We start from the raw sequence: 21786 nt of genomic DNA, 5'->3' as shown, positions 1-21786 counted from the left end.
AGTCAACAACACTTAATTAAAAGCATCCAAACACACATTACAAAAAATTCTTCCACTAACTAAGTAATAAAAACATGAATAAAATAGGTAGTGAAAACAAGGACATCCCCTCCTCTTAACGTCATTGGGGTTTGGTTTTGTAAAATGTACATGGAATATTTTGAAGTTGTTTCAGTGATTCACCGTGATGCTGTGGAAATGTTGCAGCGCCTTGGTGCAGTTTTTCCAGTTGTTCCCACAGTATGCAAAAAACGAGTTTTACGCTGGGGGACAGGTAAGCTGCGCTGACGAGAATAAGTACGTTTACAGCTGGTAGGTGAGTCGCTTCAATATAAGACTCACCTTTTCCCCGAGTACGCTAGTACTTGGGCTCAACAGACTTTAATTGTGTGTCTGTCTGTGTATGTGTGTGTCTGTCTCGACTTAACAACTTATTGCTGGGAAACTACTGGGCGCAGTTCGTTCAAAAGTTGATACACTAACTTGATAATAGGTCCGATTGATCGTATTAAAACTTCATAATGTTACCTGGGACCTAAATGCGAAATAAACCACAAAAACGACTTGGCGGTGGGAGGAATTCACACGGAGCAACAGTCAGCCAGGCAGCCTGATAGAACAGCCAGCCAGCGGGTGGTTTGAGACACCAGGCTTTGCGCGGGCCGGCCTGAGCACACATACGCTGCGTGTCCCAGTTTGCGTTCTGCGCGACCTAATTTTATGAACGAGCGAAGTTAGCACTGTAGGCATTTGAGTTTAGATCACAAGGGCTCGATGTTTCAAGCCATTACGATCTAAAGTCAAACGCCTGTGGCGCACAGGGGTGAAAGGGAAGCCAGCCGGCTTCTTACCTCTTGGAACGTAAAGAGAGGTAGAGGTTACATGCCGAGTCTCAGTGATTATCAAAAATAATGGTCGAAGTTAGCGGATCATGAAAAATGCGAGCTTCAGCGAGCTTTTTCATGACCGCGAACTGAGACCATTATTTTTGATAATCACTGAGACGAGGTATGTAACCTCTTTATTCCTCCTTTCTTCAGTTATTCAAAGAAAAGAGGAGTTTTTGTGCGAAAGTTTGATCGAATCATATTCACCCAACCAGTCTACCTGCGCAGGCGATCGATTAATGCGCGGTTGTATAGTTCCGTGCAAATCATTCAATTCTGTTAACACTTCTTGTCAGTTTCCATGTTTTGAACTAAAATCAAGTACACAGTTATGTTGTCATTCTGCTGTGGCGGTAAAGGCAGATAGTGTGTGTTCTGTTCATGTTTTGGTATCGCTCAGGAAATGTTCTTTCCTCGAATGTGACTAGCAGACGAAGTTTTACACCCGTGTTCCAACGTTAAAAACTGTATGAAGTTCAGTTTTCTGGGGCAAAATAGTGTATGAAACCGCTGCATATTCTTTAAGTTGATTAAATGTTTGCAATTGATTGCGTGTGATCTGTTTATAAAATGAAATATTGTTGAAAACTGACCGTCGGATTGCAGTCTTGTCGATGCAGCCGAAATCTGGAAGGGGAACTACTCGTGTCGCTAGACAAAATATGAGAGTTACTTTTCCTTGGAATCTTGCTAACGATAAACGATTGTGCATGGCAGATCTGAATTCAGAAAACATGGATTTTATATTGAGATTCATGTGTTCAAGCCTGTAGTTGCTGGTTTAAATGCGGTATGGTTGTATTGTTTGCTCCAGAAATGTATATTTTGTACATTAGAGTGTTCTGAACTTTTGAGTCGCAAAAAGTAGATCCACAATGTGTACAGTCTCTACCCATGAGCTATCGAGGATTCAGGCCCGTTGTTGGGTAAGTGATTTTGGTTGTTGGGTAAGTTACCGAAAAATAACTAGCCCTACAAGTTTACAGAGAGAAAGAAGCAGAGGGGGGAATAAAACAGTATCTGCGGGGCTGGTGACATACCTCCAATGATGATTTTTGTGTTTTTTAGTGCATGGGGAAGTCTTGAGACGGCTCTTCGTAGTCAGCTAAACAGTATAAACGTGAATAATAATATTAATAATAATAATAATAATAATAATAATAATAATAATAATAATAACCTTGGCTTCAGAGGCCAACCACTCAATTATGACTATAATTATAAAGAGCAACACCTGCACAGAATAAACACTCCGTATTAAACATATTATGAGGAACTTTTCTCAGATGTTGGATCCCGAGACCAGCCACTCGTTTACGATTGTAGAGATCAGCACACACAGAACAATCGCTCAAGTTTAATTTCAGAAACCAACATTAACACCACATACATTCCAAACATTTTTTTTTTTTTTTTTGCGTATTATAATAATGTTGTTTTATTTACGTGTGTATCACGAATGGGCACAAATGTTTCAAGCAAATACTCTCAAACATTTCTGTACCAACCATAACAATCCGTTCGGTAGTTTTGATAAATGTTTTTCACGGAAAGACACACAGACAGACACACATACATCGGGAGACAAACCTCACCCCCTGCCGTTGTTAAATCATTCATTCAAGTATTGACTGATTATAAAAAAGGGATGGGAAAATGACAATAGTAGAAAGAAAAGAAGACACAAAGACCATCGCGATGCACCTTCTCACACGCCTTCTATCTCTGAAGACCTGAAAATAATAAAGCAACCGAAGGGAGTAACAGAATCCTTTCAGCTGCCTTCTTTTTTTTGCAAGGCTGCATCTTTGCAGCATCTTATTTCATTGATAGTCTTTTTTTTTCTCATACAATGAATTAAATACAACTTATCGAGTACAACAAGCTAACGTTTTTTAACGTTTTGTTCTTCGAACACTCACACAAAAATGCTTCTTATCTGTAACTGCCTATTAAAAATACTTTCCAACGGTAAAAACGATTTTTTTTATTTTTATATATACTAACGCACATCTTTCTGATTAAGATAACGTCGTTCAATTTATACATAGTTGCCTTTTACACCATTGCAAAATGCATACCAAATAAAACATCACTAACTTTCAAAACAATCTTAATTTCTAAAGTACGAAAGTACATTCACACCACAGGCATTCCAAACATTTATATTGTTAAGTTATGAAGAGGATCGGCAGTATATTTTTCACTGTGATCAAATAAAAGAGAAAGGCCAGTCACCACGCACATCCTCGGCTCGATGATGCAATGTATTTATATAGCAAAGGGAATGCCTGTAATTCACACAGAGCAATCACTTGGTCTTAAACGTGCACAAGACAAAAACTTTCATCCTGGGGGAGCGAGCCAGTCTGAAGAGTACTCGGGTCCAGCGCGAGCATTTTTTATAATGCTATCCACAAAAATGTGTACTACAGGAGCTATCATAGACAAAACAAAGGGCGTAAATGTTGGAGAGACGGCCTGCTTTATGTGTGTAGAAACTGTGTATGTGTTTGTGTGTGTGAGTGTGTGTGTGTGTGTGTGTGTGTGTGTGTGTGTGTGTGTGTGTTTGTTTGTGTGTGTGTGTGCGCGCGTGTGTGCGCGTGTGTGTGCGTTGATACGTGCGTATGTGCTTGCGCCTTAATGTGTGAACATGGATGCGTGGATTGTTTTTATGTATTTCTCGAAAAAGCAGCAGAAATTATTGTTTCTCCGGTTAAATATTAATTAAAGAACATTCTTGTTTCAGTCGTACGCATGCAAGTATGTAGCACCGCTGGGGCGTTACATCCACGACCGCAACAACGACCCTCAGAGGAAGGTGTCCATTAACTTCAAGGGTGTGTACATTGGAGGCGGCTACTGCGACCCCATCCATGTGCGTAACAGACCACCCTTTTCGTGTTTCTTTAACAGTTAAAAAAAAAGATAATAAATAAAGAAAAAAAATTAAAATCAAATTGAAAATGTAACGATGATAATAACACATAATGATAATAATAAGAAGAAGGTTATCGATGATGATGATTGGGATTGATGGAAATCATAATAGATATTTACTTCGATCAATGCAACCCGGCCATGCCTGGTTCCACCCAGGTTTTGTGGCTTCTTGCGTCTCAGCCCAGCACCCAACAAAGGCGAGAATGCCAATAGGAGATAACAATAAAATATCGTGACTTTGCAGTGGTCGATATAAGCACTTTCAGCCATGTTATTTTGCCCCCAGATGATGCCAGCGTTCTACGATTTCATGTTCAACACTGGCGCCATAACAGACTCACAACGCCGGAGGTACCGTGAAGAATCGGAAAGGTTTATAAAGATGAGTTTGTCTGGTGAAAATCAACCATCCATTTGGGTAAGGAAACTTGCCTAACAACAACAACAACAACAACAACAAGTCGCGTAAGGCGAAAATACAACATTTAGTCAAGTAGCTGTCGAACTCACAGAATGAAACTGAACGCAATGCAACGCAGCAAGACCGTAGCATCGTCAGTCCACCGCTCATGGCATAGGCAGTGAAATTGACAAGAAGAGCGGGGTAGTAGTTGCGCTGAGAAGGATAGCACGCTTTTCTGTACCTCTCTTCGTTTTAACTTTCTGAGCGTGTTTTCAATCCAAACATATCATATCTATATGTTTTTGGAATCAGGAACCGACAAGGAATAAGATGAAAGTGTTGTTAAATTGATTTCGACAATTTAATTTTGATCGTAATTTTTATATTTTTAATTTTCAGAGCTTGTTTTTAATCCAAATATAACATATTTATATGTTTTTGGAATCAGAAAATGATGGAGAATAAGATGAACGTAAATTTGGATCGTTTGATAAAAAAAAATTTTTTTTACAATTTTCAGATTTTTAATGACCAAAGTCATTAATTAATTTTTACGCCACCAAGCTGAAATGCAATACCGAAGTCCGGGCTTTGTCGGAGATTACTTGACCAAAATGTCAACCAATTTCGTTGAAATATGAGAGCGTGACAGTGCCGCCTCAACTTTCACGAAAAGCCGGATATGACGTCTTCAAAGACATTTATAAAAGAAATGAAAAAAACGTCTGAGGATATCATACCCAGGAACTCTCATGTCAAATTTCATAAAGATCAGTCCAGTAGTTTAGTCTGAATCGCTCTACACACACACACACACACACACACACACACACACACACACACACACACAGACAGACAGACAGACAGACAGACAGACAGACAGACATACACCACGACCCTCGTCTCGATTCCCCCCTCGATGTTAAAACATTTAGTCATAACTTGACTAAATGTAAAAAGAAACAAAGGCAAAGCAACTCAGGGTTAAAGCCACGGTGTGGGAGACGTTCCATACGTAAAAAGCTGAGGCGGTAGTGATCCAGCTCTGAGGGGCCACTCTTTCGTTGTCTGTTAAGATCGATCGCAACTGTAGGTGTCATAAGGCAGAGTTCCACTATACTTTTTGGTTTGCAACGTTCACAAATGCATTGGGTATTACCAAATGTAGGCAACTAGATGCTACAATAAATATATATCGCAATAATTGATCATTCATGTCAAAAAGTGGAGATTTGTGCGCATGTTCGGGGTTATGCCCTATACAGACTGACACAGACAATCAAAACCCTAATGGGGAGCGGGGCCAATGCAAAAGCACGAGTGGACTTTTACCTGTATGACCGTTTTTACCCCGCCATTCAGGCAGCCATACGCCGCTTACATGGGAAGAATGCTGGTTTTTTTCGTATTTCATTCGACAGGGACCCTACATAAAAGGTATGACTTCCACGAGACGGTAGTACGCAACTTTATATTGGGTGGGGGATGAGTGTGAAGCATGAGCTTTCCTGCTTACTATTGGCTTTGTACTAGTACAGTAGTACAGTAACGACCACCCAAAATGACCGACCGAAAGTGATCGTTATAGACAGGACTGGTGGTCGCTATATGGACAGGGAAATTGTACTCCCAAAAAATCTAGTCGGGGATACTTGGGGGTGGTCTTTGTGGGCAGGTTGTCGTTCGCGTAATCAAGAGATGGCAGCCAAGGCAGGTTTCACTGTACTAGGCAGGAGAGCACAACCCCCCCTGGCACTGCCCCCCCCCCCTCCCCCAATGTTAAATGCATGTGATTTGTTCCTATATGTGTGCAGCAATCGGTGGATGCTGTTTATCTATTCGAGGGTGATATCGACTTCTACAACGTACTCAAAACGACCGTATGTATGCTTTCGAAATAATTTGTATTTCACTTGACCTGGTAGAGCAATTGACATGATCAAATATTGCTATTTCATATGTTACGTGGATTTCCATTGGTCAATTGGGCAAAACTGAGCTCAGTGCAAAAGTGATATCGACGACATTTCCGTCGATATCAGTTTTGATATCGACGACCTCTTTATTGCTTCCCCACTTCAAAAACAAAAACACCTACATTTAAAAACAAACAAATATATATGAAAATATAATTATCCCAGAATTTAGTTGGGCAAGTGACTAAAGACTTTTTGAAAGAAAAGACATTTTGAAATACTGAAAAGTACAAGAAAAGAGTGAACAAAAAGAAATAATAATCAGAGGGAGGGATATGGAACAGCCAAAACTGAGACAAATACTTTTGTAATTTCTTTACAGTAAATACAAAATGTCCAGAGAATTAGCAATATATCTAACATTGACTGACTGTGTGACGATATCTTCTGCTATTGGTCTGTTGAGACAGTGATATCAAAATCTCGACCTCCGGTCTCGATTTTGATATCACTGTCTCAACAGACCATAGCAGAAGATATCATCACACAGTCCGTCAATATTGGGTAATATACTTGTTATAAAAGCATGACCTGTCTTTTTATCCCACTCAAATAGAAAACGTAATTCACGACAGCAGGTATAACTATCTATAACACCACTTTTTCTTTTTGAGGTATGTGATTTTTTTCAGCACAGCCCCAAACAGCTCTTTTGATTTTACATTAAGTCTTAGCGAGAAGATCTTTTTCTAGGCAAGATGACGCAGGAGTTGACACTCAGGGGGGGGGGGGGGGGAGCCAAAGAAGCACTCATTCAGAATCCACAAATAAAGTTACTTGCTTCCAAAGACTGGGAGAGAAATGTAAGTTGAAGGCCTCACGGCAAAGCTGTTAGGGGCATGTGAGAATGAGAAACCCCGGCTTTGTAAAAGAAAAAGGAAATGACATTTTCTTTTTAATAGAAATAATTAAAAACATAAAAAATACAGTGGGGGAGGGGGGAAGGGGGGCTGCCGACGGCAAGCGGGCCGGAAAAAAGGGAAAGAACAAAAACCTTCCAACGACTAATAAACAACAGTCTTTTATTTTGCAGAAAACAAGCAAAGATTTATATAAAATGCTTTTGAACTACCTTCAATCGTGGACAACCAAAATGCTCTTCGGGGCCAGGAGCGTTGGTGATGAAAGATCGGTCCGGTACCACCTTGCCGCCGACTTTCTGAGTGACACTGTCTCACACCATAACTTCTTGATTGACAACTACAAAGTAAGTGAGCTGCTTCTCTCTCTCTCTCTCTCTCTCTCTCTCTCTCTCTCTCTCTCTCTCTCTCTCTCTCTCTCTCTCTCTCTCTCAGTCTGTGTGCACCCATTGCACACCGGTTGGACCGTACATAAGGTAACGTTAAATTATGCTTGTGCAACGTATGTGGGAGTATCACTTATAACCTCAGGGTATCTCTTATCCTGTTGCGCATCTATAGACTAGAGACAGCGCTGGTTAGACTAAAACATGGATCGGGAACTTCAGTACGTACTTAGGACTACCGCGGCTGTGCTTGCAAGTTTGGATAGTTCTTTCTTTCTCATTTGATCCGAGTTTTATCTGTCTCATTAAATGCCATTTTTCTACCTACTACACATATAATTTTCCTAATTGATTCCCGAAGATAAGTTAGTTTCGCTTCCACGTTTCGGTTTTCACTAATTCAACATGGCCGGCGTCGGCAATGCATCTTTGATCATCATCTTCTTCCGAAGAGGACTGGGTTCTTGCGAACGTCTCAGAGTCCTGTGGTTGAGTCACTGTTACCGATAGTGGTTAGCTCCGGCAAACAGGGAGATTAAAAAGGTGGGGAGGTTTAAAACTATGCGGTACAGGGGAGAGTGCGTTCAAGGGCGGGCTCTCATGCCCGACTGCACTGAGGAAACTGTGTCCGAGACGGGAGCGAAGGAGGGGCCTGCTTCGGCCGATGAACAAAGAAACTGTGATCGAACAAGTATGGTGTTACAAGGGGAAAGACCCGCAAAGTGAACTTAGTTGCCAAAGCCCGAAGTGTGACGACGGACTCGGTTTCCAGCAACTGTCCACCGACTCAGCGGCAAAATATGAGTTGACACGTCCGAGGTGAAAGGTAATAGTCTCTTCTTATTAGAATGAAGGTCATTGTTTATGACTAAAATACAGTAGAATCACATAATGCACGAAGGAATGGAACATGTACATGGAATAAGATTGTCCGTCCACTAAGACACATTCCTAAAGGTGGAACCAACATCCTGACGGCTATGCAGAGGAAGTGTTCTTTTTAAGAAATGCATTCAAATAAAACAAATAGGGAAATCAAATGCCCACTGAACAGAAACACCCAGGCTCCTGATTTTTGGTATGAATCCAAGTTGAGAGAGATCAGCTGAGCTAGGATTTTACATGGAATAAGATCATCCCTCCACTTGCATACAATGTATACAACCAGAAATGAAGATACAGTGTGCTTGATGTGGTGATCAAGTGACATTTTGCTATGAATGTGTTTAAGCAACTAGTAGCTTCTTCAGCGTTAATTCATTAAACAATCACTCTTATTCTTAGCACATAGAGCACATTGAATGAGTGTGTGCATGTGTGTGTGTGTGTTTGTTATTGCAATGTAAGACCTTATAATATAAATATATACACAAATTATAACACATGCTGGGATTCTAAATATGTTCTGTTTACTTGCAGGTCTCAGTTATTACCAAGCCCTGCCTCATTCTTCCCGCAACACTGACATGGTGCTGTTGTAGAACACAAGTAAGTCCTTTGATCATTTCCAAAATACACTAGTGCAATAGCTTGTGAGTGCAACTGGTGGTAATGAGAATATTTTACCACAAAAGGCTAAAGTACAAATAACAGATTTATTATGTTGGAAAAAGAAGTAAGCCAGAGCAAGTGATTAGTGTACCAGTTAGCTAGGGTGGATGTATTATATAATTACAATTTACAGTCAGCATAGAATGTTGAGGACAGTCTAGAATTTTTCTCGCCCTGTGAATTCAACTGCAAATCAGATGGCATGAAGAAATCAATGTTATATTATGCTCTGCATTGAGTGAACCATCTCCTGTCATTCTGAGTGACACATCTCTTTAACTGAAAAACATGCCAGTAATTAAATCCAGGCTACATGGGGATGGAAAATGACCCTGGCAATTTCAACCTCTGAATGATTGTGTCTTTGTGTAGCAGGATTATGGATCTTCACAAGCCTTAGTTCATTTGTCTGTACATGTGTATCATGTATGGCGGTATAAGTTAATACTATTAGTCAATTTCAAATAGCAGAGTTATTTTCAGAGCTTTCTAACTTCAAACCCTGTGGAATCTATAGTTTGTAATTTAAAGGGTATTTTGACTTTGACTCCGAGTTTCTTTCTTGCAAAGTCATTCTTTTCTCATTCAAGGGACTAAACCACTACATGTACTGATGACTGCCTGCATCAGGGTTATAATTTATGAAGAAGTCAAAATGCACAATATATCAGTTTACAATTTAAAGGCCCACTTGCCTTGTCACTACAGTATAATGTGGCTATGCTTTAACATGGAATCCCTCATCTTGGCCACATACAAAAAATTATATATTCAGTGACTGCTTGCTGTGGTGAGTTAAAATGTGTGATGAAATATTTTCACAAAAAGGTACCAGTGTTGCTAACAAAACTAATTCTTTAACAAACAAACAAAAACCACTCTGCACAGAGAGCATTCAAGCTGATCTATGTTGCTATTCGTCCAAGTAGAGGGATGATCTTATCCCAAGTAAAAGCCTGACAAGATCTGAGACTGTGAAGCAAAATGTTTTTACATGGTAAAGTAAGCCTTTAACGAGCAAATATGTCTATTGCACTGGGTGTTTTATTATTATTGTATCATTTTTCTTTCAGGTAGTCTCTCTTTAAACTGACTTTCTACACCATGGTGTCTCTGGCAGTGTTATATTGGCAGAAGACAGTTGGAACTGGATTCCTCATTTAGATGGTAGGCATGTTTTGGGCTTTTGTGTTGCTTTGGTGTATGTGTGTGTGTGTGTGTATGTGTGTGTCTGTTCTATACCAGAAATAAACACACTGTTTGCTTGCTGTGGTGAAGTGACATTTTGTGATTTTTTTTTAAATGAGCTAGTACAGTTGTAGCTTTTACAGCATTTATTCATAACACAATCGCACTTGGCGCAGAGAGCAACCAGACCGTTCATTGTGGGTATGTGAACAAGTTAAGAGATCATGTCTTATCCCATTTTAAAGCCTGACCAGATCTTAGACGGTGAGCCAAATTGTTTTCATGAGAAGGAATGTGCCTTTCAGAGAAATCTATTAACTACAGTATTACTTTACAAAACATATTTTAAGAAATGAAATGTGTTACAAGTAACAGCCATGGGGGTGATAGCCTGTAGGTGGAATAATAATCTTCAATTGCCCAGAAATGATTGTTATCTGGTCAAGAAATGCAAAGCATTTTGATGTTTGTGACGATTAGTTACTCTTTATCACGTTTGGTCCCTGATTTTGCTGTCCTTGTCTGCGTTGGGCAGGTGTGCGTCCATGATGTCATTGCTATTGAAAACTAATCTGTACTGCAAAGTAAATGTACCCGTACATGACGTACATGGCAGTTGTCAACCGGGGGCCAGCCATGACTGGGACTGATGTATCCACAGGCACTCGACACCAGGTGGGCGGGGCCAGTGGTTGGGGTGTGATTCCCTGCCTTACACCACCACAAAGTGTAGTATCAGCAGACAAGACTGAGCAGAACTTCTGCCCCCCCCCCCCCCTCACCAATTGACCACTCAGTGCCATGTGCCTGCAGCTGTATCATAAACACTTTGTGACAATAGTTGTTACCTCCTTAGAACAGATCTTGTGATGCTCCTCAGTCAGTCAGTGTTTGATGGATGCTAACTGGTATACTTGACATAGTGTTCATATGAAAGTTTTATGTGTTGCAGCTCATCCAGATCACAGGTACACAAAGGAGCTGGTTACAGTGATAACATAGGCACATGGAACTGCTTATGGACTACTTTAGAAAGTGAGCGGTTACAACCAAGACTCTTCCGTCAGGAAGGTCTGCGGAAGGGTGCTTGATCTGTTTCCTCGGACAGGCTTTTCAAGACTAGGTAGGTTAAACCACATGATTGGGCTTTAATTATGAATGCACTTCAAAATTCACTCTATTTCATTATCTTGTACAACCCCCCGCGGGTTAGGGGGAAGAATTTACCCGATGCTCCCCAGCATGTCGTAAGAGGCGACTAACGGATTCTGTTTCTCCTTTTACCCTTGTTAAGTGTTTCTTGTATAGAATATAGTCAATGTTTGTAAAGATTTTAGTCAAGCAGTATGTAAGAAATGTTAAGTCCTTTGTACTGGAAACTTGCATTCTCCCAGTAAGGTAATATATTGTACTGCGTTGCAAGCCCCTGGAGCAATTTTTTGATTAGTGCTTTTGTGAACAAGAAACAATTAACAAATCTTCAATAGTACTGACCAAAGAAGAAGGTTTAATTGTGTGATCATGATTTGATACATATGCTTGACCCTGAAGATGTGTTTTATTTGGTTTTTTTCAGAACAAAGTTTGGTGAAGTAAAAGCTACCGCTGTAGGCTGGTGTAAGGCTGAAGAAGAACCTCTGACAAGTCAATTTTCAAGCAACTGAGCACGAACCCAGGTACAAGACACAGAGCTCTCTTTCTATCGGTCTGTTATTCATAGAATGACACTAACAGTGACACAAGTAAATAATCTGTATCATTGTCTTGACCTCTAGAAATTTGGTAGAGAATAAGATGACTGATATTATTATTTTTATTATTTCATGGTCATTACAGTGGCCTCCACCCCTGCCCCTTTTAAGACACCCCAATCTAAGACTCCTTCCTATTAATGACCCTGTTTTCGCAGACTTCTTGTTCATAACATCTGTAAATTCACTCCCATTTTAAGACTTGCTCCATTTGGACTTGGACTGGGTGGCCGAGTGGTAACGCAATTGCGCTCGGAAGCGAGAGGTTGCGAGTTCGACCCTGGGTCAGGGCGTTAGCAATTTTCTCCCACCTTCCCTAACCTAGGTGGTGGGTTCAAGTGCTAGTCTTTCGGATGAGACGAAAAACCGAGGTCCTTTCATGTACACTACATTGGGGTGTGCACGTTAAAGATCTCACGATTGACAAAAGGGTCTTTCCTGGCAAAATTGTATAGGCATATATAAAAATGTCCACCAAAATACCCGTGTGACTTGGAATAATAGGCCGTGAAAAGTAGGATATGCGCTGAAATGGCTGCGATCTGCTGGCCGATGTGAATGCGTGATGTATTGTGTAAAAAAAATTCCATCTCACACGGCATAAATAAATCCCTGCGCCTTGAATATGTGCACGATATAAATTGCATAAAATAAAAAGATAAAATAAATCCCTGCTCTTAGAACTGTACCCACGGAATACGCGCGATATAAGCCTCATATTGATTGATTGATTTTAAGACCTGATTTTGCTTATTTTGGATTTCGAAAAAGAGAAAAACAAATTCCCACTCTGTACAGAATTAAGCCAGGTTCATGATTTTTGTATGGACCAAGTTGAGAGATGGCATTTGTATAGGCCTGACCAGATCTGAGATGTTGAATCTAATTGCTTACGAAGAAAGCATTGTGTCATTATAGGCACACTACTTCTCGTCACCGTCTCAGTTCTGTTAACATAGGATAAGCTCATCCCTCAACTTTGTCACATATGAACAATCGACACACTGACTCTTGCTGTTGTGAGTTGACATTTTTTGATGAATTTATTTCTGGAAAAGGCACCATGCAGTGAGTAGTGCTGTTTCAGGGGTGGGACTTTTCCGCGGATTTCCGCGGACACAACTTACGAATTCTGCTGGAGTAATCTATTTTTCCGCGTCACATTTCATTACAATATCTATGACTTGTTGACTGAATGATTTGGAGAGACGTGGAGATGAAACAGAACACTGGAGGCTTGAGAGTTAAATTGTGCTGACTGAAAACTCCTGATAACTAATAGTAATTTTGAGGGGGGGGGGGGAGGTTGGGGAGTGTGGAGAATGTCTTTTTTGTCAGATTGCACAGATTTTAATGTACCATTTAACCAAAATTCGGGGTAACATGCCCCCGAACCCCCTGGAAAACAAGAAAAACAAGAAGGGCAAAGCCCATACGACTCACATGCTTGACCTTGACCTTTACATGACCTTGACCTTCAGGGTCAAGGTCAAATAACTAAACCTAGCAATGACATCATACACTAAGAACTGCTTTACACATTTTTCCTACCAAAATACATGTGACCCAAGGTCAAGGTCATCCAAGGTCATGCAACACAAAGCTGTTAATTCAAGACATAGGAAGTACAATGGTGCTTATTGGCTCTTTCTACCATGAGATATGGTCACTTTAAGTGGTTCACTACCTTATTTTGGTCACATTTCATAAGGGTCAAAGTGACCTTGACCTTGATCATATGTGACCAAATGTGTCTCATGATGAAAGCATAACATGTGCCCCACATAATTTTTAAGTTTGAAACAGTTATCTTCCATAGTTCAGGGTCAAGGTCACTTCAAAATATGTATACAATCCAACTTTGAAGAGCTCCTGTGACCTTGACCTTGAAGCAAGGTAAAACAAACTGGTATCAAAAGATGGGGCTTACTTTGCCCTATATATCATATATAGGTGAGGTATTGAATCTCAAAAACTTCAGAGAAAATGGGAAAAATGTGAAAAATAGCTGTTTTTTAGGCAACATTTATGGCCCCTGCGACCTTGACCTTGAAGCAAGGTCAAGATGCTATGTATGTTTTTTGGGGCCTTGTCATCATACACCATCTTGCCAAATTTGGTACTGATAGACTGAATAGTGTCCAAGAAATATCCAACGTTAAAGTTTTCCGGACGGACGTCCGGACGGACGGACGGACGGACGGACGGACGGACGACTCGGGTGAGTACATAGACTCACTTTTGCTTCGCATGTGAGTCAAAAAGGGATTTCCTCTTTTTTCATCACAAGAGAGTCCCACCCCTGTGTTTACAGAATTCCTTGTTTAAAACTATCACTGTGCACAGAGGGAAGGGGGGGGGGGTGTATTTGACCACCCCTGCGTTTACAGAATTCCTTGTTTAAAACTATCACTGTGCACAGAGGGAAGGGGGGGGGGGGTGTAGTTGACCACCCCTGTGTTTACAGAATTCCTTGTTTAAAACTATCACTGTGCACAGAGGGAAGGGGGGGTGTATTTGACCACCCCTGTGTTTACAGAATTCCTTGTTTAAAACTATCATTGTGCACAGAGGGAAGAGGGGGGGGGTGTATTTGACCACCCCTGTGTTTACAGAATTCCTTGTTTAAAACTATCACTGTGCACAGAGGGAAGGGGGGGGGGGTGTATTTGACCACCCCTGTGTTTACAGAATTCCTTGTTTAAAACTATCACTGTGCACAGAGGGAAGGGGGGGGGGTGTATTTGACCACCCCTGTGTTTACAGAATTCCTTGTTTAAAACTATCACTGTGCACAGAGAGAAGGGGGGGGGGGTGGATTTGACCACCCCTGTGTTTACAGCAGAATTCCTTGTTTAAAACTATTACTGTGCACAGAGGGAAGGGGGGGGGGTGTATTTGACCACCCCTGTGTTTACAGAATTCCTTGTTTAAAACTATCACTGTGCACAGAGGGAAGGGGGGGGGGGTGTATTTGACCACCCCTGTGTTTACAGAATTCCTTGTTTAAAACTATCACTGTGCACAGAGGGGGGGGGGGGGTGTATGTGACCAAGTGAAGTGCATTGCTACACTGTCTCTGACAGAGTTAAATAGATTGTTTTATAAGTTTATTTGGCAGAGAAAGTGTTCGAATAAAAAAGCATTTGAAAAAGTGAAAAGAAAAGTAATGGAGAAAGAAATAAGTGAAGGTGGGTTGAAAATGCTAAATGTGCACAGGATGCAAGAGTCTTTTTATTTACAATGGGTCGGACGTTTGTATGAAGAGAAGGGAGCAAATTGGACGTTTATACCACTATGGTTTCTGGGACATGTTGTTTCAGGGTATGGTTGTTTTGATTTGAATGTTAAACCGAGTAAGGAATTGAATTTGACAATGATTGGAAGCCCATTTTGGCAGAGGGTAGTGTGGACACATTTGAGTTACAAGCGTAGGATGGAACATGATAAGATTGATGTAAACAGTTTTTATAAACAGATTTTGTGGAGTAATGATTTGATTCGGTATAAAGGGAAAATGTTGTTTTATTTGTATTGGAAAAATGCTGGGATTGAACGAGTAAGTGATTTGTTTATAGTGGAAGAAAAGAGATTGAAGTCAGCAGCAGAGGTATATATACAAATTGGAAAGAATAATGCAAATATTTTATTGGATTATTGGGCATTAATAAACGCATTACCCAAAGTATGGATTAATTGGATTAAAAATAAACATATTATTGTCCAGATGGATAAGCAATTGTTTGATGGTAGCCTGTATATGATAAAAATAAGCCAAATACGAAAAATGATAGAAAAGAAAAGTGTAGATACTGCTGTAGAAAAACCTTGTGTATATAATTTTTGGTTGAGGAAGTTTGGTGTACAAGTAGATAAGGAAATTTGGACACTTGCCCATGTTTCCAAAGAAGTGAGGTTAAGAGAATTGCAATGGAAAATCTTACATAACATATATCCAACAAATATTTTATTATGTAAAATGCAAGTCAGGGAGAATAACAGATGTTGTATTTGTTGGACGGAAGTTGATTTTGTTGAACATTTCTTTTATGAGTGCATACCGGTAAAGTTGTTTTGGACGAAGATAGAAAACTGGATAGAGGAAAAGGCTGGATTGAGGGTTAATTTTAAGATGCAGGATATAATATTTGGCTATCAAGACACAAGTTGTTGTAAAAAGATGAGAAATTTTGTAAATCACGTAATATTAATTGGGAAAATGTGTATTAGTATTTTTAGAAAGACAACTTGTCAGGGATCAGTGTTCGTAATTTTCGAGTTTCAAATATTAAGTAGAAAATTTGATTTGTAAATATAAGGAATATTTCCATTGTAAAGAGAAAATGTCCATGTCTCGTGAGTGTAATATACCTCTATGTTGGAGTTAAAAAAAAGAAGAAAAAGACCAATGAAGAAGGATGCTCACCGCCTATTTACAAGAAAACAAAGACAGAAAAAAAGAAGAAAAAAAGAAAAAAAAAAAAAAAAAAAAAAAAAGGAAAGAAAAAAGAGAGAAGAAAACAAGGAAGGGTTGAAGCAGCCTGCATGCAACTGAGGTCAAAAAAAAAAAAAAAAAAAAAAAAAAAAAAAAAAAAAAAAAAAAGTGCATTGCTACATAATAAAATGAGCAAATCCGTCCCGTGAAGAAAACTTCTGCTTACTTAATTGTCAGATTTGCCAAGGCGTGTACATGAAATAAGATTATCATTCTAAATGCTGAATCAACATTCTGACTGTTTCCTATGAAACCAGGCTTGATTTTTGGTATGAATCCAAGTTAAGGGATAGCATGTGTAAAAGCAGAATTGTGTACAGAGGCAGCTTTGTGTTATTAAAGGCCGGCTGCTTTTCGTGAACACAGTTTGGCTCACATCTCACATCACCTGCCAGGCTTTTTTTTAAAAAAAAAATTTTACCATGGGATAAGACTATCCCTCCATTTAAGCACATACCAGCAATAAACACAGTGGTTACTTGTGATGAACTAGTGGCAAGACAAATGATTTAAGCATCACATAACCTTCCTAAGTGAAGTCAAGTTATGTGTCTGTGCCAGTGTGTGTGTGCATGTGTGTGTGTCAGCATAGAATGTTGAGGACAGTTCGATGGTAAATAACCCTGACAATTTTAGCCTATGATTGTGCCTACATTGTGGCAGGATTGGATGTGGATCTTCAAAAGCCTAAGTTAACAAAAAAGTATGTAAAAGTACATTTTGAATAGTAGTTTTTTTCTCAGAGGGAAGATATCACAAGATATGATCGTTCCACTGCATGTATGCCACATAACTAAAACAAAAATTAAATGTTATTTTAATCGTCTTTTGGGTAAAACAAATACACCATCAATATATTATAATAATGATCTTGCTTGTTTACAGATGGACAACAGCTACTGCCAGGACCAGGTTACGCATAAAGAAAACAGTCAACACTTGGCTGGTGCTGCAGCTTCTTTGATGTCTATTTTTTTTTTTTTTTAAAGACAGACAGCTACCAGCTCATTCAAGACCATAGCCCCATCTTACTCACGCAGAACAGACAGCCATCTTTCGCCTTTGCACAGAACACTGCTGTCTGAAGGTACACATCAAAAGGATAGGTTTTGCACCTACAGCGTGCGACTGTGGCTAGGGTAGGAAGAACAGACTCTGCAACACGTTCTGAGAGGGTGGCCTTTTCTTGCCACCCGTACCCCTGTGCAACAAGACTTGGCCAGAGAGCACACATCCAAATGCAAACACTGAACACTGAAGAGGAAGAAGAAGAAGAAGGTGCCCACACAGAAGGACATAAATCTACTTTAAGGGCACACAAGTTTACAGCAGTTTATTGAATTGTAGCAGATTATAGGGAGAAAATGAACAAGCTAAATAGGCTGTACAGTACTTCACTTGAACAATGTATAAAGTTCCCTGTATTAAGAACATTTACAGATCACAAGACATTGTGTTTTCTTTTGTTTACAATACAAATGTTTCATAATAAAAAGATGTGCACTAGGCAAGATCCTTAAAATGTAAAACTAGTAGTGTGACAATTTTGAATTGTTCAGAGATGGTTTTTCTTCAGTGGTAAATGTTTTAGCTTTTTTATAAGATCCCGTTAGTGAAGCATACTATAAAACCTTGACCTTCCAAACTGTGTTAGCACCCTGGGCTGCGATCATTGTGTTGAGCTACTTAAAGGCACAGTGCAGCTTACAGCCTTCGTTTTGCGTTTTTGTTGCAGCTGAGTGCATTTACAGTTCAAAAATCCTCCTATGGTAGTAAAACAAACCCAAAACTACCCAATGACGACATCTGTGAAGCTCGACAGTTTCTTGTTCACGCGAGTGCATAAATTAACCTAGTTATTACGTGGTGTTTGGTCGGAGTTCGATTCAACTGAGTGATTCCGGCCTCCATTTTGTTTTATACAAACTCATGATGATGTCTGACATAGTTTGCTAGTGACGTGTCTTTTTGTGCATGATGTGGTGATCTACCTGATCTAAATTTAGATCCAAAAATAGGTCAAGACCAGCCGGGTCCGAGTACGAAATTGATTCGTAAAAAAATCGCAGTTCTTGACTCTTTGGGTGCAAGTCAATGAAACTTGGTAGTTCTTCTAACAGATAGCTGCCTGAGGTATGACTAAAAGCCCCAGGGGCTCCGTGCACCTGAATTTGACAAGTTCAGTACCTTCAGCAAGCGCAAGTACAGTAGAGAAGCGCTTGACACACTGAAAAAGGCCTACTACGAGCAAAAGAAAAAGAATCAGTGATGCATGTGCTTTTGATGTGATCTTCTTTGACATTATGATGACTACAAAAACTGACTGATGTGTTTTGTTTGTGAATGATGGATATATGTGCATGATTGCGTTTCGCAGACACAGTTGTCATGTGCGTTGTAATTGGCGACGAATGCTGGATGATTACTATTTTTGTACCAGGATTACTATTTTTGGGGCTGAGCATTACTCCAAAACACTTATGGGGGTAAACAGGTCTGCAGCACAACTACAAATGTAGAAATGTCGTCTGCATTTTGTATATTTTAAAAGGTTATTTTTGTGCACAGAACATACATCTGCAGGGAGGTTTGGAGGGTCAATTACGTCACTCTCCATCCATTTCATCTTTTAAGTCCAATTTGAAAACTCACTTGTTCCAACAACACTACGGATAGTTCCTTAGTATAGAGTCTGGGGATGTGAGATGTGCATGATGTGTTGTTTGAATCTGACAGTGATTGTATGATTTTTGTATACATGTATTGTTGTCCCGCGCTTTGAACTTTTGATAAGGCGCTTTATAAATGCCCGTTATTATTATTATTATATAAGTTAGGATCTGTTAGGAGGCATACAGCATCACACTCATTTTGTGTGTGTGTATTTTGTGTTGACAGATAAGACACTGTCATTCCAGCAGAAACCTGTGATGATGCACATTTTATTGAAGTGACCAGCTGAAATTGTATGTACGTTGTTATGAAATTGACAAATGATCCCTGCTTTGCAATCCTGGGTTAATGATATTGCCAAAATTAAAACGTGGAGGAAAAAGTGAGTGTAAACCTATTCTTGTGGTGGTGGTGTGTGTGTGTGTCTGGTTAGTGTGTGTTTGAGTGTGTGTTAAACAAACAACGACAAACAACACCAAACCTACATCAAACAAGCACAACAAAAACAAATTACACAAAAAAATGGCAAAAATCAGAATATCAACTGAGAAAAAAAAACGTGGCTGAATGCAATACTTATTATAACTTAAAAAGTAAAAGTGTGCGTGTGGATGTGTGCGTATGTTTGAGTGTTTTAAACAAACAACAAACCTAAATTAAAGAAGCACAACAAACAAACAAAAAACCTGGCAAAGTTCTGAACATTAACACAATGCTGCTTTCTGCTTTGAGGGGAGGAACAAAATGACTCTGAAGCCGGACTGCCGAGAGGAGGAAGGAGGGAGAAAAGAACACGCAGACATGAAAACACACACAACTCCATGACAGATAAACTGCTTATGTTCAAAAATCAAGAATATTTAAGCGTGCACACACACACACACACACACACACACACACACACACACACACACACACACACACACACACACACACACAGACTCTCCTCGTGAAAGTAAAGGTAAACTCGAACTTGAAGGTAAGTATAAATGTTTGATATGGAAGAAACCTGTGATAAAAGTCTTTGTATAAATCATCGGTACCAACAAAATTCAGTTGCCACAACGCGTAAAAGGACATACTGTAGTTTCAAATTAGTAACAATCTAAGCCATTTTAATCAGCACTGGTGTCCGGCAAGCACTAACAGATACAACAGCACGTGTATGCATCTTGAAGTAATAAGACCTTGAAGTAGGCCTAGAGTTTACACTATGCATTATGTAATGCTTTAATTCAGCTGCCTAACTGTGGAACTTTGCAAATGTGTGAGGACCGTTTCACAAAACAGACAAAACACCCTCTCAGTTATTTACACAAATCAGTTCCAGAATGTGCGTGTTCCTTTTCCGTCTCTACAAATTAATGTTATCTGGGGGGAAAACGAATCATTGTCGCTTCCGCCCTCAGTTATAATTGCCTGAGCATAATAGGAAATGCAACAGGTGTAGTCTTCCGCCTGATTTTTAGTCAAGATATTTCGACACAGAATGTTTCTTTCTTTTTTCTTTGTATGTTCACAAGCTCACATACAATCATTTATGCAACACTGACAATAAGACCAGACCAGAGTTGTGATTGAAATGGGCAGTTTATTTAATAAAGCTCCAGAATGAATAAAAATACATGACAAAATAAGGTGGTCCCGCTGTACAAAGCCGGTTACCAAACACACACACACACCAACACACACAAACACACTCACGCACGCACACACACACACACACACACACACATGACACACACACACACACACACACACACACAGAGTAACATTGTACAACTTACTGTCACATTCAAGCGGGAACACCAAACAAAACGTATCATCAAATGAAACAACATTTTAAGTGGTCAACTGAGCAGATGACCACAAACCACACTTGAAATCTTCACATTTTAACACTTTCTCCTGTATCCACAAAAGTCATTTATGCTGACTAGATAATGACATAATAAAATGACATCAATAAAACCATTCCCTTTTTTATTTTAAAGAAAAACAAGAAAATTAAAATAACGCAAAGAACTGATGCTCAGTAAGGTTGGGTATCGATCTCAAATGTGTGCATAGCTAATTTATATGTAACCGGCATGGACTGGGGCTAGAATTGGCCTTTCTGTCAGGCAACTCGGCCTCTAATTGGTTTTATATTGTCTGATCCCCCTCCAGAAAAAAACAATACCATTTGCCCCGTGCTTCTGCGCCCACAAAAAATATTCGGGAATAAGAAAAGTTCAAATTTTAGGCACCCCACATACAACCCTAATTGTCAGTCAATTACTTTACTGCAATCAACGTTGATTTTAAAGTACCATGTCATTATTATTTTGGAGATAGATTTGAAAAAGTCCATAATTGCAGACTGCGTATTGGTATGAGTGATTTGAATTTTGATTTATGTCAGCGGCACCTCAAGGAATGCCCCAAATGTGAGTGCGGTTACCCAAGGGAGACTGCTGAGCACTATTTGTTGCATTGACCCTTGTGTAGAGATGTACGATTATTGTCAATTGATAACTGATTATAAGTTTATTGAAATATTATTGAAAGGCATCCCGCAATATTCCCGGAATGTCAATCAGACCATATTCATAACTGTACAAGAATTTATTAAGACAAACAGGCATGTTCCGTACATGAGCCTCTACATTTTATTCATAATGTTCATTTGAC

The 21786-nt window shown here is 39.6% G+C and overlaps 1 protein-coding gene and 1 long non-coding RNA gene across 4 annotated transcripts in view; both read left to right on the top strand.

The window, feature by feature from the left end:
- LOC138964476 (probable serine carboxypeptidase CPVL) overlaps positions 1-21786 on the top strand; it is an 80658-nt gene that overhangs the window by 10439 nt on the left and 48433 nt on the right. For 2 of the 3 annotated variants that reach the window (XM_070336445.1, XM_070336444.1), the window contains exons 6-10: positions 208-274; positions 3637-3765; positions 4117-4248; positions 6048-6113; positions 7243-7416. In XM_070336445.1, coding sequence (XP_070192546.1) covers positions 208-274; positions 3637-3765; positions 4117-4248; positions 6048-6113; positions 7243-7416 — 568 coding nt within the window. The remainder of the gene's footprint in view (positions 1-207; positions 275-3636; positions 3766-4116; positions 4249-6047; positions 6114-7242; positions 7417-21786) is intronic. The other variant, XM_070336446.1, reaches the window with a different exon arrangement.
- Positions 7526-17428, top strand: LOC138964479 (uncharacterized). The gene is made up of 6 exons (XR_011455116.1): positions 7526-8281; positions 8875-8943; positions 10080-10173; positions 11147-11317; positions 11771-11870; positions 17326-17428. It is a non-coding gene; the product is annotated as an uncharacterized lncRNA (long non-coding RNA).

This window comes from Littorina saxatilis, linkage group LG4 (assembly GCF_037325665.1).
Source record: "Littorina saxatilis isolate snail1 linkage group LG4, US_GU_Lsax_2.0, whole genome shotgun sequence".
NCBI lineage: Eukaryota > Metazoa > Mollusca > Gastropoda > Littorinimorpha > Littorinidae > Littorina > Littorina saxatilis.
The sequence above is the reverse complement of the archived record's forward strand: the minus strand, read 5'-3'. Positions and strand labels throughout refer to the sequence as shown.